The 16,719-nt window shown below is 56.3% G+C and overlaps 1 protein-coding gene across 1 annotated transcript; it reads left to right on the top strand.

Moving 5' to 3' along the window:
• The first annotated feature begins 1,051 nt into the window (after nt 1-1,051).
• On the top strand, nt 1,052-5,804 carry NPM3 (nucleophosmin/nucleoplasmin 3). The gene is made up of 6 exons (XM_054071301.1): nt 1,052-1,192; nt 2,896-2,981; nt 4,181-4,300; nt 4,559-4,652; nt 4,973-5,089; nt 5,207-5,804. Exons 1-5 carry the CDS (start codon nt 1,150-1,152, stop codon nt 5,056-5,058), a joined length of 429 nt encoding a protein of 142 aa, XP_053927276.1. The 5' UTR covers nt 1,052-1,149; the 3' UTR covers nt 5,059-5,089; nt 5,207-5,804.
• Nucleotides 5,805-16,719: the final 10,915 nt, after the last annotated feature.

Raw genomic sequence — 16,719 nt, 5'->3', positions numbered from 1 at the left:
GTACTCTGAGGTTGCGCCGGGAAGTTTTCCTTTAAGGGACTGTAAAGCAGAAATGGACGCTTTTGCCTCGGGGGCTCCAGCGTGGTGGTTGTAGATGGGTCCTGTTAGGTAACACGCTGCAGCCAGCCCAATGCCTGCAGAGAGCAGCTGCGGCAGAAGCCAATGCGTGTGCTTGTATAACCATCGCTGAGTGAGTGCGTACCTCTGTCTGGGACCGGGATTGGCTTTTCAAACTTCTCAGTCGAGCTTGCCTTGAACTGACTCCAGCTGGAGCAGAGCAAATGGCCGGCTGGTGGAGGTCTCCTCTGCAGTGGGAGCAGAGCCAGCTTCTGACCGAGAATGCAGTGTGAGCTCATTGCTAGTGGGGTTTGTTTTAATTCAGCTGCTTCCCCCTCCACCCCTGCAGCACCGACCAGGCTGCTTCCTTTTCTGCTTTCAGCGGCCAGTCCAGCCCTCTGCTCCCTGCAGTAATTCAAGCAGGATCTTGCTTCTTGTGTTCAAAGGCTCCTTTACCGCATCACCCCACTGTCAGATTGTGCTGTTCTTGCCCACGCTTAAGGGGAGAGAGATGAGCAGGTCCTTCACTTTATGCCCCGTGCTTCCCACTCTTTATGCCTGTGGCTGTCTGCTTCTCCTGGCTCTGTCACTGCGCTGTGTCTTCTCCCCAGTGTTTAGGAAGGCTGGAGCCCGGGAGCTGGGATGGTGTCCTTGAGATGGGCAATAGGTGGACAACTGGCAATAAGGGCCGTTTTCTGGTGTGGCATTTCCAGAGAGGGCAGTGTGGTCAGCAGATGCTGAAGTGGCTTTGGCCAAAGGCCTGGGATAGGCAGGACACCTCCAGGTGAAGGATGTGCTGGTGTCTTTTACCTCCAGGGTGGATTTTGGGTGGTTCTCCATCCTCAGAACACCAGCCCCTCTCCCACAGTTCTCCATCCTCAGAACACAAGCCCCTCTCCCCTTCCACTGTTCCCCGTCCTGCTTGCCCCCAAGAAAAACGTCTTCTGCTGGAAGAGACAGGTGACCGGGCGAAGTCCTGCTGGGATAATGACCCTTTGGTTCTGCCAGCCCCTCCGGGGGCGGGGCGGGGCGGGGGAGCCCGGCCCCTCTCGGCGCAGCCCGGCCCCGCGCCCAGTGCCACGCTGCCACCGCATGGAGCCGCACGGGTCCGGCTGCCCCGGCAGCGTCCTCTTCGGTGAGCGGGGCGGGGGGTGCGCTGGGGAGGGGAGACACGGGGGGAGGGCAAGGAGAGACACGGGGGAAATGGGGAGGTGGGGGGAAGGAGAGACATGGGACATCGGGAAGTCAGGGGCGAGAGAGACGTGGAGACACGGAGAAGGGGAGCGGGAAAGTGGAGATAAAAGAGGAACGAGGAGAAAGGAGGGATGCAGTGGGGGAAGTGGGGAGGTGGGAGTAAGGCATGGGGACAGGAGAGGCACGGGGAAGGGGGGAATAGGAAAGTGGGGGTGAGAGAGATGGGGGCAGGAGAGACACGTGGCGACAATAAATAGGGGGACAAAGGAGAGACGGGGGAAGAGAGACTGAGGAGTACCGGGAACGGCGTGGAAAGACACGTGGGGGGAATAAATAGGGATTACGGGAGAGGCTTTAAGGAGTACTGGGGACGGCGTGGAAAGACACGTGGATGGAGAATAGACTCGGGGGGGGGGGCGGCAATAGGGGCATGTAGGGGGCAAAGAGGGCCCTGGGGGCAGTAGGAACGCGCCGGGGAGGGGGAATGAGAGACACGTGGGTCTGGACGGACACGTGTGTCGCCGGGCTCGGGGGGAACAGGCACGTGGAGCGTTTGGGGGAGCCGGCAGGGGCTGGGAATGACGGGGTTTGGGAATGACGGGGTTTGGGGGAAGCCCCGCCCTGTTTAACCCCATTTCGTGGACGCCTCCGGCTCGGGGAGGTCTTTGGGCGGGCGCTATTAAGGCCCCGCCACACGTGGCCCCGCTGTTCAGCAACGTGTGTCCCGGCTGCTCCGGCCGAGGCAGCACACACGGCAAACGCTTGTCTTGATAAAGGAGGCAGAGCAGCAGCTCTCCAGGCCTTTTGTGCATCTGGATTCCGGTCCTGGTCCTGGTGAGCTGAATACATAAGCACGGTTAGGAAGAGCTGCTGCTCGGGGCTGTGTTTGCTGAGGCCGGTTCCTCTCTGCGCTCCACGCACCGGGTCTGCGATGCAGACTCGGGTCTATGTTTTTTCTGATCTGCTTCACATTGGTGAATCATCCTGCAGTAAGCGAACACACCCAGGGCGCTCTGCCTCTCCTTTCTCTCCATGGTCGGTTGAATCCTGATCCTAAGAGCTCAGGACGTGATTTTTCATCTCCCTTGTTTTTGCAGCTGCTGGGAGAAGTATGTAGCAGAATCTGTCTCAAGATTTGCCTGGAGGGACTCAGCTCCCTGCAGCCCGGCCCAGCGTCCTCTCCTCATGCTGTTCCTCATCCCTCTGGTCTCACACTCCATGCCTTTGCCTCCACAGTGTCACCAGAGCAAGCGTTTCACTGACACTGCAGAGAACAGAGCTGTCTTTCTGCTCCCTCTCCTGCCAAGCAGTGCGCCGTGGCTGTGCTGCTGCATGGAGGGGATGAGCCTTGCCCTGCCTGTGCCCGGGGACCTTGGGTGCCCCTGGACATTCCTTCTTGGCAGCCTGGTTTGAGGACACTAGGTTTTGTCTCCGTATGTTGCTAAGCTGGGTGCATAGCTATTGAGGACAATTTATCCTGGGGCCCAGAGTGGTCTGGCCCGAGGCTGCTCTGAAGCATGAGGAAATAAAGTGCTTTAGGGATGCTGGGTGCGTGCCTAGCCAGGGCTCACCTTGGAAACCCTCTGCCGGTGGTGCCTGGGGCTGCGTAACAGCTGCTGAGCTTTTCTGATCTCCTCTTTCCAGGCTGCGAGCTGACTGCCAGTACCAAATCCTACACATTTCAGGTGGATGAGGAAGATGATTCTGACCACATTTTGGCCCTGTCTGTGGTAAGAAGAATGAAAAGTAACTGTGCACATCCTTTCCTATATGGGTCCACATCCTCATCCCCTGCTTCCCAGGCTCATTCACAGAATCATAGAATAGTTCGGGTTGGAAGGGACCCTAAAGATCATGTAGTTCCAACCCCCCTGCCATGGGCAGGGACACCTCCCACAAGATCAAGCTGCCCAAGGCCCCATCCAGGCTGGCCTTGGACACATCCAGGAATGGAGCATCCAGGACTTCCGTGGGCAACCTGTGCCAGTGCCTCACCACTCTCATAGTGAAGAAATTCTTCCTTATGTCCAGTCTAAATCTGCCCCTCTCTGGTTTATACCCATTGCCCCTAGTCCTGCCACTCCAAGCCTTTGTAAACAGTCCCTCTCCAGCTTTCTTGTGCGCTCTTCAGGTACTGGAAGGTCGCTATAAGATCTCCTCAGGCCTTCTCTTCTCCAGGCTGAACAAACCCAACTGTCTCAGCCCATCCTCGTAGGGAAGGTGCTCCAGTCCTCTGATCGTCTTTGCAGCCCTCCTCTGAACCCGTTCCAAAAGTTCCATATCCTTCTTATGTTGAGGATTACAGAACTGGTGACAATACGCCAGGTGGGGTCTCACAAGAGACTTGTCTAGCCAGGCTGGACCAGAGGACTCTATTGGCTGAGATCTTGGCACTGGCTGCTGTTAGGGCAGAGCATGGGGCTGTCACATTTATCTGTTGTATGGAGGTGCTTGAGCACAGCCAGTGGTGGCAGGAGGCTTCTCAGCAGAGGAATACTCCAGACACAAAGTGAAGAAGAGTATTTTTTGCTTGTGTTTGACCTTGCTGGAGCCCCCTGCTAGAACTCGTCCTGCTCACCAGCTGAGTTTCTGGCTTGTTGCTCTCCAAGCCCAGGTAGATGCAGGGCTTCATTCCTGGCTCTGCCTGGGGTCACTCCCTGTGGCAGCCCAGGTCCCATCTCTTGAGACAGTTGCAGGCACAGCTGTCCCAGCTGGGAAAGGCTGTTCATCTGCGGACATGAAGGAGGCAGTCGCTGCAGGGGGGAATCTGTGATCTGCCTGTTTTGTGGAGCAGCATCCTCACACCTTGCACGGCAGCTGAGCTGGTAGCCTTACCATGGGTTGCTTGTCCTGTGGAGGGCCCCGACTGTTCCAACTGTGTTCGTGTCCCCTGGGAAAGCAGGAGTTTATGATCTCTGCTCCCACCCAGGTCTGCCTCACGGATGGTGCCAAGGACGAGTGCAATGTGGTGGAGGTTGTTGGACGAAACCATGAGAACCAGGAGATCTCTGTGCCAGTGGCGAATCTGAAGTTGTCGTGCCAGCCCTTGGTAAGAGGTTGTTTGATGACTCAAGTGGGGATGGATGCAGGGAACTGGCCGTCTCAGGATGTTTGTGGACCTTTCTTCTGGGATCCTGACCATGAGCTGGTCTGTGGTTTGTGGGAAAATGCCCTAGGTAGCCTTGTCCTGGCTACAGATGCCCCCAGAAGGACATGTTTAACTGGGCCTGGATGTCATGCTGGCACTGCAGGGCATTCTGATTTTTGCTTCTGCCAGTAACTCAGCTCCACCTCTGTCTCTGTGCAGCTGAGTCTAGACAACTTCAAACTGCAGCCTCCGGTGACCTTCCGTCTGGCGGCGGGGTCTGGCCCAGTGCACCTTGCTGGCTGGCACCAGATCGGTAAGGAGTCTCTGGTTGGGAAAAGCTTGGGGGGAGCGAGGCATATGGAGGGGCTTCCTCCAGCAAGAACAGCAGCTGGGGATTCCCTGCGAGATGCGCTTGGGGCTGCCTGATACATGCGCCCGGTGTCTCCTTTGTGCTGGTTCCCTCAGGACCTTCTTCATGTAGGGATTCCTTCCTTGCCTTAAAGCCTTGCACAGGAGAAGGGATCTGGATGACTGCTCCAGTGCTCCTTGGGCTGCTCTGCTCTTGGGGTGTCTTGGGGATCAGTTTTATTTGCAAAGACATACATTGGTGAGTAATATTTATTTGTGTCCCAGTGCACAGGGAAGACGTTTCCTTTGAGGAGGACGATGACTTGTCTGAAGAGGACGAGCTTCCTCCTATCATGCCAGCCAAGAAGTAGAGGAGGAAGCAGCAACTTATCTCCAGGCAAGGTGAGAGGCCGGACAGCTTTGGGAGGGTCTGGGTGGCTGTGAAGCCGATGTGGCAAGTGTGGGTGGAAGCTGCTCTGCTGCAGGAGCCTGTTGGTTTCAGTCTGGTTCTTCCTTCAGGTACTCCATGGGACTTCTCTCCCCGGACTGCTTTTACCTCGGACACCTCTTGCCAGGACTTCAACGTTTGCTGCTTTGTTTTTATTTTGTCTGTTGTAATTTTTTTGGAAGCAGGTGCTGCTCCCAGCACTGGGGTGTCTCCTTTCCCACAGCCCTGGGAGGTTGATCCTAAACTTGGATGGATGCTGCTGGTATATCCCCTCTCCACCATTCTCATGCTGAGAGTTGGGAGTGGAGAAGGTGACCCTTACTGTGTGCCTTTTTGCTGTCCCGGACCACTGCTTTGTGCACCCCTTCTCCCTAGCTCTGAAATACCCAGCCCTGGTCCCTTCCCCAGCAGATGGATGTAAAGCCAGTGGTGGGCCAAGTAGTTTCACTGATTCTAGTGTGTTTGCTTCTCTTTACTCACAATTGAATTATTTTTATACACTTGGAAGTGTGAAACTGGGATCCAAGCTGATCCAAGATGGATTTACTGCAATTATGGTGAGATGGGAGATCACAGCTTATCTGTGTTTTAGGGGGGGTTCTGGGTCAATCTGCTTTGTAAAGAACTCTTTTTACACTCTGAATAAAGATCACTCAGGTGTCAGATCTGGAGGGGAGTGTCACTGCTGAGTGTGGCGGGTTCTTCCTAGGTGCACTGCAATGGGAGATGGACCTCTGTATCTGGACTCCTGACACTTTTTCCCTTGGTGACGCTGCGGAGCTGCCAAGACAGGCCAGAGGGCTCCTCACTCTTGTGCCCGGGGAGCTGGCTCAGCACTGCATCCAGGCTGCTGAGGAAAGGGACAGTCGCAGGTGGCTGTAAGGGGCAGGGACCCAGCTCCACATCTGCTCCCAGAGACAACCCACCTGTTAGCAGCACCCACCCTGGTTTGGGCCACATTGGCCCCAGCGCCGGGCACTGTCACAGCGCTGTTCCCACTTGTGTCCTGGCTCTCAGCCCAGCAGTATCTCATGGAGGGGTGAAACACCAGTACCTGCAGGGTGTGGGGCTTGAGCCTTTCTGCACTTCAGTCAGGTGGCACTTTCCACTCCTGGAAGCTGGTCCTGGCCTTATCCATATCTCTGTTGGTTTTCCTGCTCTTGCGTCCTTGGCCAATGAGTCAATGACTGTCCCATCCCTCCTTGTTGTCCCTGAGAAGCACCATGGGCTGTCCTGCCCTGCCGGCTCTGCTCGTGCCCTGGGACAGTGAGTTTCTCAGTTGCATGGACTCCGGTAGGAAATCCTCCAGGATGAATCCTCAGCTCAGGCTCCAACCTGGTTGTAAGCAGGGCTGGTTTCTCTCCTCTGAAGCGTACGCAGCTCCTCTCTACCTCCCTGCTGTTTCCTTCTGGCCCCAAACAACTCTCAATCGGTTCCCTTTGACCAGCACGCAATTTGATGGCCCTTGAAGCAAAGGGGAAAGGACTGATGGTATCCCAGCCCCATGCCCGCCTGGGAGACGCCAGAGGACGGAGACGAGCCGGCCTGGGGAGCTGGTGGGCCGTGGGATCCCGCAGCAGCTTGAAGGCGGGATGCCGGGGGGCTGCAAGAGGCGGACCCGCGGCTGGCGGCACCGCTAGATGGCGGGCGGGCAGCGCGGCGGCAAATCCCCTTGCCCCGAGGAATGTTGTGGGAAGCAGAGCAATTTGGCAGCCTTGCTACACGGAGAGGTGCAAGAACATCCTCTCTGAGGGCTGAATGTGTGTCTGAGAGGTGCCGACAGTGCAGGAGGGGAGTCTGGGGTGGCGAATGGAGCTGTAGCTGTGCCAGCACAGGATGGTGCCCATCCCTCTGGCGCACACAGGACCTCGTAGGTCTCCGTGACTGTATGCATGTGGAAGGGGCCGGGGCTAATTCACCTGCTGGGCTTTGGTCCTGCTTGCTCTCCGCAGAGGAGCATCTTGGCTAGAGGGAGATAAGAGCCAGTAGATCAGTACCTCAAGGGGGGGTAAGGGTACAAGAAAGCTGGGGAGGGGCTTTTCACAAGGTCATGTAGTGACAGGATGAGGGGGAACAGCTTTAAATTGGAAGGGGGAGATTTAGATTAGACATTAGGAAGAAATACTTCACGATGATGGTGGTGAGGCCCTGGCACGGGTTGCCCAGGGAAGTTGTGGCTGCCCCATCCCTGGAGGTGTTCAAGGCCAGGTTGGATGCGGTTTTGGGCAGCCTGATCCGGTGGGAGGTGTCCCTGCCTGTGGCAGGGGGGTGCGTGGAACTGAGGGATCTTTAAGGTCCCTTCCAACCCAAACCATCCTGTGATTCTATGATATTTAACAAGGTGCTCCTGCAAGGGTGGGCTGAGGGAGGTGGCCGGCTTGGAGCCCACTGCGAGGCGGTGAGGGGAGGGAGTAGATGCAGCTCAGCCCTGGCAGGGTGGTACAGCCGCTTCTTGCAGAGTGGGAGAGGCAGTGCTGGCTGACAAGAGGGAGTATTTGGCTTCTTAAAGGGTAGAAGTAGGTGGTTTCAGGGTGCTGGTTTCCTTAGGGGTGTCTAGGTTGCTGGGAAAAGGGGCTGCAGCAGGAGGGACAGTCCCACCAGGGGGCAAAGGTGGCATCATGGGCAATATGGTGCTGGTATCAGGAGGCTTGAGGAGACCAAGCTTGTCCACCCCTCTGCAGGACCAGCCCACCTCAAGGCCTTCGCACAGGCACTGCCTGGTCCCCAGTGCTGCTGCAGGGTGATGCCAGGGGCGAGGGAACACTCCAAGCCAAGAGGAGGCAATGGAGGGGCTGAGGGATGTTGGCACCACCAGGCCTCTTTCTAAGTGAGTTGGGGAGGGGTTTTTGCCCACTTCAAGCAATATCACAGCCTTGATGGGCTCCTCTTGGGGAGCGGGAAATAAATGCTGAGATGGCAGGCAGTGGGGAGGGGGGATGCGCTCACACACAGTGCTTAATGGGGAAGGATGGGATTACAGGGGTCACGCTAGGTGAGCAGCTTCCTTCGTGGAGCTGATGGTATCAAAGCAGGTGCCCCTGGCTGCAAATACCTTGGGCAAACAAATAGAACTGTCTAAGAGCAGGTGAGCTCGGGCACAGCCAGGCTGGGGGGTGCTCAGCAGTGGGGGGGAGTGTGACAGGAGGCTCTTTATGTGTGAGGAGTGAAGCATGGAACTCCTGATGTCAAGGCTGCCTTGTTTCGCACAAGAGGGAGGTGAGGTTGTGTATCTGTGTATGTATGTGGGCTCCCTATAGCAGAGGTGCACATAAGGGTGCAGACCCTATTGCTCCCCATGGGGTGGTTAAGGTGCTGGTACCCAGGGAGTGCCCCAGCCCAGGTGATGGCTCTGGGCTTGCTCTAGAAGGTGGTTGGCTCTGAGCATCCCTCCTCTCTGCTGCATTTTGGAGGCTTTGCATGCTGATGTTGTTGGGTTGGATCCCTCCTCACTCTGGCAGCACTGGGGAACCTTGACCCTGGCCATGCATCAGAGAAATGTGGCAGTAGCATGGCTTGGTGTGGAGGTCATCACACATGAGCACCATGGCCATACATGCACACTGCCGTGCTCTCCTTGGTCCTCCCAAACTGGCCTGCTGTGCTCTGCCAGGGGCTCACACCGCTCTTGCAGCTGGGCTGGGCTGCCTGCCTCCAGCTGGGTGACTGGGATGCGTCTGCGACTCGCAGAGGATGCTCTGGTTTCAGGGGTCAGGTTTGAGTTGCTTCTTCAGGGATGGAAGAGCAGTATGGGCAGCTGCTCTGCTGAGCATGGCCGGGCAGCAGTTTTCCTTGTGATGCCCCAGCCAATCTGGCCCCAGTTTTCTTGCTGGGTTTCAACCCTTCACTGCTGAGAACTCGGCCCCGGGACGGCTGAGAGGCGCAGCTGTGGACATGCTGTAGGTGGGGCTGGTCCCCTGCTCTTTGAGCTCTCCCTTGCTGATTTCCACACTGAACTGGGATAATAGTGCTCTTCTCTGAGGCTTGGCTGCCTGAGCGACAGAGGAAGCCAGCGGGACACCCTTGGAGACGCAGCATCCCCCGTTATCCCAAGCTACAACAGCTCTGCGGGGTGGTCAGAGAGCCGTGGGCTGTGCGGCACCTTGGTGTAGGACCCAGGAAAAGGGCAGCAGGGCCACCCTCAGCTGGTGGTGGGTGTGATGAACGTCCCGTTCTCTGCGGTGTTGACTGACTAGGCTATCCTTCTTCTGTCCTGCTGGGCAATGGGTACAGGTATTGCCTCAGGGAGCTGCTGGCACCGTAAAGCATCCGGCTAGTCCTGACAGAGCTAAGCTAGGGACACGTTGCAACCAGGAGAGGAAGTGGTAGGACTGGGAAGGGCCACGCTGCTGGTAATTCCCATAATCTTCCCATCAACATGCCTTGCAGAGGGAAATGCCACCAGTGCACTGTGTGGGAATAGCCTTGTCTGCTGGAAAAGCTAAAAATCAGATCTGCTGTCACCTCCTGCTCCCTAGCACTCAATCATGTACTGGGTCCTCCCCAGCATGCGTTGAGCTGGCTGGGAGCCTGGATGTGTGGATGTTCACCCCACTGACTGTTCTGTGGGAGGAGAAGAGGCTCCTCCAGCTCTCAGATCCTCAGCGGATGCCAGGGGCTGATTTACCACGGCTCCTCCTGGCTGTACAGCCTGGCACAGGAGGTCGCTTACAGCCAGGCTACGCACCAGGTGTTTCCAAGGTGTGCTAGCTGCTCAGAGTGTGTGCTTCCAGTGGGGATGTGTGTCCCCAGCTCCATGGCATTGCCCAGAATACGATGGGAGGTTGGTTCCATAAAGGTGCTGCTGTGACAGCCATGGCTTTATGGTCTGCAGTGAGGGCACAGCAGGTGCAGGTGGAGCGTGGAGTGATTCTGGAGCAGGGGCTGTGACATGAGTTTCGTTTAAACTCACAAACACGTAAAGCGGGTGCTAGAAGTGAACACGTTTGGGCTGTGGTAGAGAGGCTTGTGCTTGACAGCCTGAGTGAGGCTCCATTGCAGCTGTTCCTCACTGTCCCCTCCACATCCCCAGCGCAGCTCATCTCATGTCAGGGTGGCATTAGCAGCCTTGCATTCAACAGCCACAGCCAAGATACCCAGAGGTCGCAGGTGTCTTGGCCTTCGACCCCGCTGAGGTGCAAATCTAATCGTCATGGGCTGGGCTGTCCCTGACACTGGCAGGGCTGTCACTGTTGGTCATGCGTCTCTGCCAGGGCTGGTGGCGGCTGAGGGGACAGGACCTGCCCAGAGTGGCTGGGGCTGTGGCCCAGAGGGATTTAGAATCTGCCACTGAGATCCTCCCTCGATGCAGGGAGCGCAGGGACCTTGGACATCCCTGTTCCCAGCCCCAGTGATGGCAGAGATGTAGAGTGGATGGACAGGATTTGGCCTCCGTAGCATCCTTGCTGGTGATGGCTGTGTCATCAGGGCTGTGGGACTCTCCACATACCCTCCATGCCTCCACCCCCTACTCCCTCAGTGGGTTCTCAGAGGGATGGAGACCCCCAGCCTGCAGCACACAAGGATTTGGGGGCTGGATAGGAGTGTTGTTGCTGATGTGCAGAGCAGAGGATGAAGAGAGCACAGGGAACAGGGATCTTGTTTGCGATGGGTCTGCTCTGCTAGACCTCCTGGTGCTCAGCTCACGGAGGAAGTCAGAATGGTCTAGTGGTGGGACTGGGCCCTCAGGAGATGGGATTTTGGATCCCAGGGAAAAAGTGGGGGTAGAGTCATTGGAGAGCTCTCAGACCCCATCCTGTGCCTAGGCTGGCTTCCTGCAACCCTGATCCATCCCTACACACCCTGGAAATGGTCTCTGCGCTGTGATGGGAGCTTGGGCATCTTAAGCATGCATTGTCCATGCTCCAAGATGGTGTGAAGTCCCATACCCCAGCTGGTTCTTGGCACAAGACAGTTAAAGACTATCTCCAGGCTCTAACTGGTTTTGCCTGTGACTACATGCCCTCTACCTTCCCAAAACACAGAGGTGTGCAGAGTGGCACAGAGACCAGACATGGACGGGCTGTTGAGATCTGGAGGGCTGGGCTGGGATAAGGGCAAGCAGAGGGGTTTGAGGGCAGGTCTGTGGGGCTGGCCAGCAAGCTGAGGGACTGTAGCCAACCTGAGGGAGCAGCAGGTGCCATGGGGAATGTACCAACCTCACTGCTTCTTTGGGGTTCACCTTGCTGGCCCCACTGCCTCCTCTTGTCCCCCATCTCTCACTGGGCTGCGTAGGGTGCCCCAGGGGCTGGCTCCCCGTGGCCAGGGTCAGGATGAGCTGTGGCTCTGCTAGGCTGGGATGTCAAAGGGGCCATAACCCTGATGTTTTGCAAACTCCTGGGGTCAGCAGTTCAGCTGCCACTGACACAGGGGCCCAGAGACACACACGGGCATTTTGGGTGGATGCTGTAAGCAAACAAATGAAGGTAGAGTTACAGCTGAGGGACAGGCACCCCCAGCCACTGCTGTTAGTTTTAGGCTTAACTCCCCCGTGGGCTGGGCACAAGCATCCCCTTCCTAAGACGACCCAAACTAAAGCCAAACCACCCTTCCTGGTGGGCTGGGAGCCAAAGCTGGACCTGGGCAGCTAAGAGAGAGCATTTTGTATGGCTGTCTCAGCTCCTCGTGGCCCTGAAGGAGCTTCTGAGCCCGTCCCAAAGAGAGGACAGTGACCCCCATCATTGACTGACAGTTTTCACCTTCCTGGGTGGCCACTGGAGCCCCCTCCTATGCAGCTTAGCTCTGGCCCCCACTTCCCAGCCCTGTCTCGAGATCCCGAGGAAGGTGCCACTGCTTAGGCTGGGGCTACAGTGCTGGAGAACTTGTCCCGGCTGGGAGTGTCTTCAGACACTCAGTAGTGGAGACTGTTTGGTCCGTGGAAATAGGGTCAGGAATGAAGTGGAACTGCTTAAATGCCATGAGCAAGCACACCTGCGTCCTCGTCTGTCATGGCCATTCCTGGTCTGGCTGCTCGTTTGCTGACCGCTGTTGGGTACAGAGCAGATTTACCCATGGGCCTGGCTCACCTCTGAGCTCCCGTCGTGCACTGGGTGCAAGATGCCAGAGATGAAAGCAGTGCTGGTGTTGGCAGAGCCAAAAGCAATCATGGGTCAGATACTCAACATGAATTAAAAATCACTTTGTGCATCTATGCACTGCGGCGGGTGAACTCCAGCTCCGCCCAGGGACCAGGAGCAAAACTGCCGTGTGCTGAACCACCCAAGGCTGTCCCTGTCCTGCTGCTGAGGGTGGTGAGCTTTGTTCCAAATCACCCAGCTTGGATGGAAAGCAGAGCCCAACTTTGACATCTCTGATCCGCAGGAGCATCGCTGGCTGGAAGGCAGCGTGTGCCACTGGAGGATGATGGAGGCAGTATTGACATCAGCACTGCTACGCGCATAGCCTGAAATTATGAAAGCGAAGGTCATGTTTCCAGAAGGCTGCTGGGCAGGAGGGACAGGAGGTGATGGGATGGTCTCCAAAGGGCAGAGAAGGAAGCCCAGTTCACTAAAATGAAGCTGCTGAGGAGGGACCTAATGGGGCCACATCACCCAGGCTAGTCCTGCATGGGCTGCAGTCAGAACGTAAGGGTGGTCTCCTGGCCTGGCATTCCCACCACCCATGAAACATGCCTCAATCCAGCCACTAGTAATTGAATAGAGAGGAGAATTAACTGTGAGTGGGCCATGTATCCCCTCCCCGCTCCTTGTTTGCCCCGGGGCTGCCTTGGCGTTGTGGGTAGTGAAGACAAGGTCATTCCCATGTAACGCATCCTGGTGGGGTTCGGCCAAGTTCCTTCTTCATGAGGGGTGGGCAGGTTAATGGTGAGCGGTGGGATTGCCCCAGGCTGCTCTGTGCTGCTCAGCCATGGAGGAGCTGCTGTTGCCTCCGAAACGCCCCATTAATGCTGTGGTGCCATTGTGAAGGATCAACAGGCAGGGCTGGGGGCGCTGGGCCGTGGGGCTGGGAAGGGTGAGAGTGGAGTGGGCTAGCATCCCTCTGGCTCCGCTGGGAAGCCTCCAAGGGTTTATTCTGTGATGGCAAAAGCTGGTTTACAGCCAACTTTTCTCCAGGCACAGCTGTAAATTGTACAGGATCCTGGTTTTCGTGCATTTTGGCTCTTCTTCATGTGCTGGTGGAGAGGAGGGAGATGTTCAGGCGCCTGGCAGTGCTGCCTGCACTCTGGTGTCCCCATCTTTGTGTGCCCCAGCCTTTGGCTAACCCTCAGCCCCATGCCGGCTACCCCACTGCCTACACTGTCCATTTTCAAAGGCAACTGCTCTGCAGACTCTCTGCCTGCAGAGAGGAAACCTCCTTGCCTTCCAGCTGGCTCAGCATCGCAGTGTGCTGTTGCAGGTGCTGCTCTCCTCCATCAGCTGGGATTAGCGCTGTGGTCCCATCTATCTCCCTGGCTTAACAGCAGCAGGGAACTGTGTGCCTCTTGGCCCTTCTCTGAGTGATAGCAATGTCCTGGTTACTTCTCTGCCTGATAGTTACCCCTGGTAGGTATGTTTAAGCTAAACCTTCTGCGGGTGTTTTGCTGGCTACCCCTTACCCCAAGTTCTCCCAGCCTCCTCTTGTTATGTGAACTCTCAGTTTGCTAGGGACCCTTGTTTCCACTTGCCCCAGGGTGAACTGGTTGCCCCTAAAGCTGTGGTTGGTGTTGCTTTTTTTGGCTCTGTCTTTCTGAAGTAAATTATGCTAGCGTGGAGGTGTTAGGGTGATGTTCAGGAAGGAACACCTTACTGGCTTTGAACTCTTGTGAAGAGCTGGGGCTTGCTTTGCTGTTCCTAACCCAGCAAGAGGAAAGGAGTCTCAGTGAACCACTTCTGACCTGGACTGGGCCAAACAGTGTGAATGTACTAGAAGAAGCAGTCAGGAAGCTGGAGCTGGGACCTGGTTGTGTCTTGTGGGTGCGTGAAGGGGCATCCTGGGATAGAGTAGAGATGGTGCTGGGCTGGCCCTGGGTCAGGGGGTCCAGTGCTGAGGGCCACAGCAGAAATGGGGAGAGATCCCCCCAGAACCAGTTGCATTCTCTCCAGTTTGATGTTCAGGGGCACAAGCAATGCACTGTCAGGGTCTTGTGGTCTCTTCGATGCTGATCCATCTCCTCAACTCCTCTCCCGGTCTGCTTACTGCCAGACTACAGTCTAGGCTGCTCCAGGAGTTGTCTCCACAGTTCCCAGCTGCCAGGAGCTCTTTATGGGGCATGCAGAGGTGAATAAGGTCTGGGAGCAAGCCTAAACGCTAGTCAGGCTGGGTCAGCCATCCCTGTGTCCTGGTTCCTCTCTTAGATCCTGCTTCTTAGTGTTTCAACTCTGTGGCTGCACCTTGGCACCTTCAGTTTCATGGGAAAAGGGGTGAGAGGGCTGAAGCTCGTATCTCCAATGTTTGGTGCTTCATCTGCAGCATCTAACATCCCTGAAGTACATAAACTGTTGTCTGAGGGAAACATGCTCCTGTGCTTGCCCAGCCTAAACACGGCTCCAGTTCTGCAGATCAGGGCAACGGAGCAGTGGGGCACTAGGACGGGACATGATGGAACCATGCTGATAGCTTCCTCTGGGGACCACAGCCTGATGGGTGCCTGGGGTGCTTGGAACACAGTAGATCCCCAGGAGGGGATTTCTTCCAGCAGCTCCATAGAATCTTGGCCTGAGGCCCAGCTGGTCTCAGGAGCACTAGGCTGGGGTTTCTCTGCTCTGCAGGAGAGCCAGACAAGTCATTTAGACACAGTTCCTGGGGATGGAGGAGGACCCTCACCCCATGGACAAGGGGGCTTAGCTCAGATGGCCCGTGAAGGAGCCGATAGGCAGGCTGATTTCTCTTGAGCTGCCTTGTACAGGAGAGAGGCTTTCCAAGAAGGTTTGTTTTTTACTTAAAGACCAAATTGGGTGGTGGTGGTGTCATTCTTGATGCAAACATGGGTAACCTCCGTGGTGGGCTGGGAAGCACTGAGGGGAGGAGATAAACGTCTCTGTGCAAGCACCCAACTTCCTTGCGAGGGGCACATCATGGCCATAAGCTGAGGCAGCGGCAGAGGTGGGACAAGCCCAGCAACGGTGATGCTGCCTATCTCCAGCTGCTGTCACCAATCCGCTCGTGTCTCTCCCCTGTCCAAAAGTGGGATGGGATGGGGGCTGCAGAGGCTTTGGGTGTGGGCCCGAGCATGGCTGGCAGGAACATCGTCTGTCATCCGCTGTCAGGTGAAGTGTGGCCACCCCTGGGTGATCCTGCACCGGCTTGATTTTACAGCCATGACTGGCACTTGAGCCTGTTTGCCGAGGGCAAGGGGCACACGGGGCTGTCAGCTCACAGATGTCTCTGACCCTGTTCAGGACACCATAAATCTCCCCATTTAAGGCAGCCTGGGCTGTTCTGGACACCGTGCTGTTGACCACAGTGTGCAGGATAATGCGCAGCCCGACCCTGCGCTTGCCGGAGGTTAAGCAGGGGTGGCTGCTGGTGAGAAAGAGCAGCATCTGGTAAAGAAACATTGCCTAAATACCTTTATTTTTTTCATATATGTCTGAATTTAGAGCATCAGGAATATCTAGTGCTGCCTGTGCTGGTTTTGCCTGGTTTTCCTTAGGCAACCTAGAGGGGTGGATATAGGGAGCTGCCTCACCCGTGCCATGGCACATCAGCTATTCACACAGCTCCACATAGCACATTTTTCTCTTGAGTGTGTGCTGGACCGACAAGCGCGTGCACGTGAGTGTGTGCTGCCTGTGGAAAGCCTCTCTTGCTTCATCTGAGCACCTTCAATACCCATCCTGCCAGCTCCTGATCTGCTCTTAACTCAAGTCTTCCAGTTACACACAGGCTTGGCCCAAGACTTACTTCTACACGTGGAACCCCCCTCTCCCCAGCCCCGAAACATCCTTCTGGTCTTTTGCACCAAGAAAAAGGGAAGGAAAATGCACAAAGGACTGATTTTGTGGGGAATTTTGGCCAGAATGACATAGTTGCCCACTCTGCACTGTGCTAGGTCTGACAATACCAATGCAGGGGCTTTTTTTCTCCCCAAGCAGTGCCCGGGCTCCCCTGCCTGCCTGCAGCATCCCCTGGCACTGATGACACTGGGAGATCCATCCCTGGATGTGACTGTACTCAGCATTTTGGGGTGAAACACCAAGTGTGTGGTGTGGAGAAGCGTGAGGACGTGTGTCTGCGGTTATTGGGTGCTTGAGCAAGGAGGGAAATGCATGAGCTGGATGTCGGTGTGAGTGTGCAAGAGAGAAACGCCCTGCAACTGTAGCTGGCGTGTGATTCTGTGAGAGGCAGGGGGTGTATTTTTGGGGTAGGGGTGAGCAAAGAGGAGCGTATGTGGCTGTGCTGTGGGTGCACATTGTGGGGGGTGTTCAGGGGAGCGTGTGAGGGGTGTGCGTGGCAAGGAAAGGGCTCCATGGGAAGGTTGTATGCATGTGCAAGCTGTGTGTGCATGAAGGGAGTGTGCACAGGGGGGCTGCATGTGTGTGCATGCCTGTGCTGGGGGTGCACAGTGTGGGGGGGTGGCAAGGAGAGGGCTGCATGGGGGAAGGTTGTATGTATGTGCAAGCTGTGTGTGCAAGAAGGGAGTGTGCAC

The sequence above is a fragment of the Cuculus canorus genome, chromosome 7 (genome assembly GCF_017976375.1).
Source record: "Cuculus canorus isolate bCucCan1 chromosome 7, bCucCan1.pri, whole genome shotgun sequence".
Taxonomy (NCBI): domain Eukaryota; kingdom Metazoa; phylum Chordata; class Aves; order Cuculiformes; family Cuculidae; genus Cuculus; species Cuculus canorus.
Note: the sequence above shows the minus strand (reverse complement) of the source record. Positions and strands in the feature narration are given on the sequence as shown.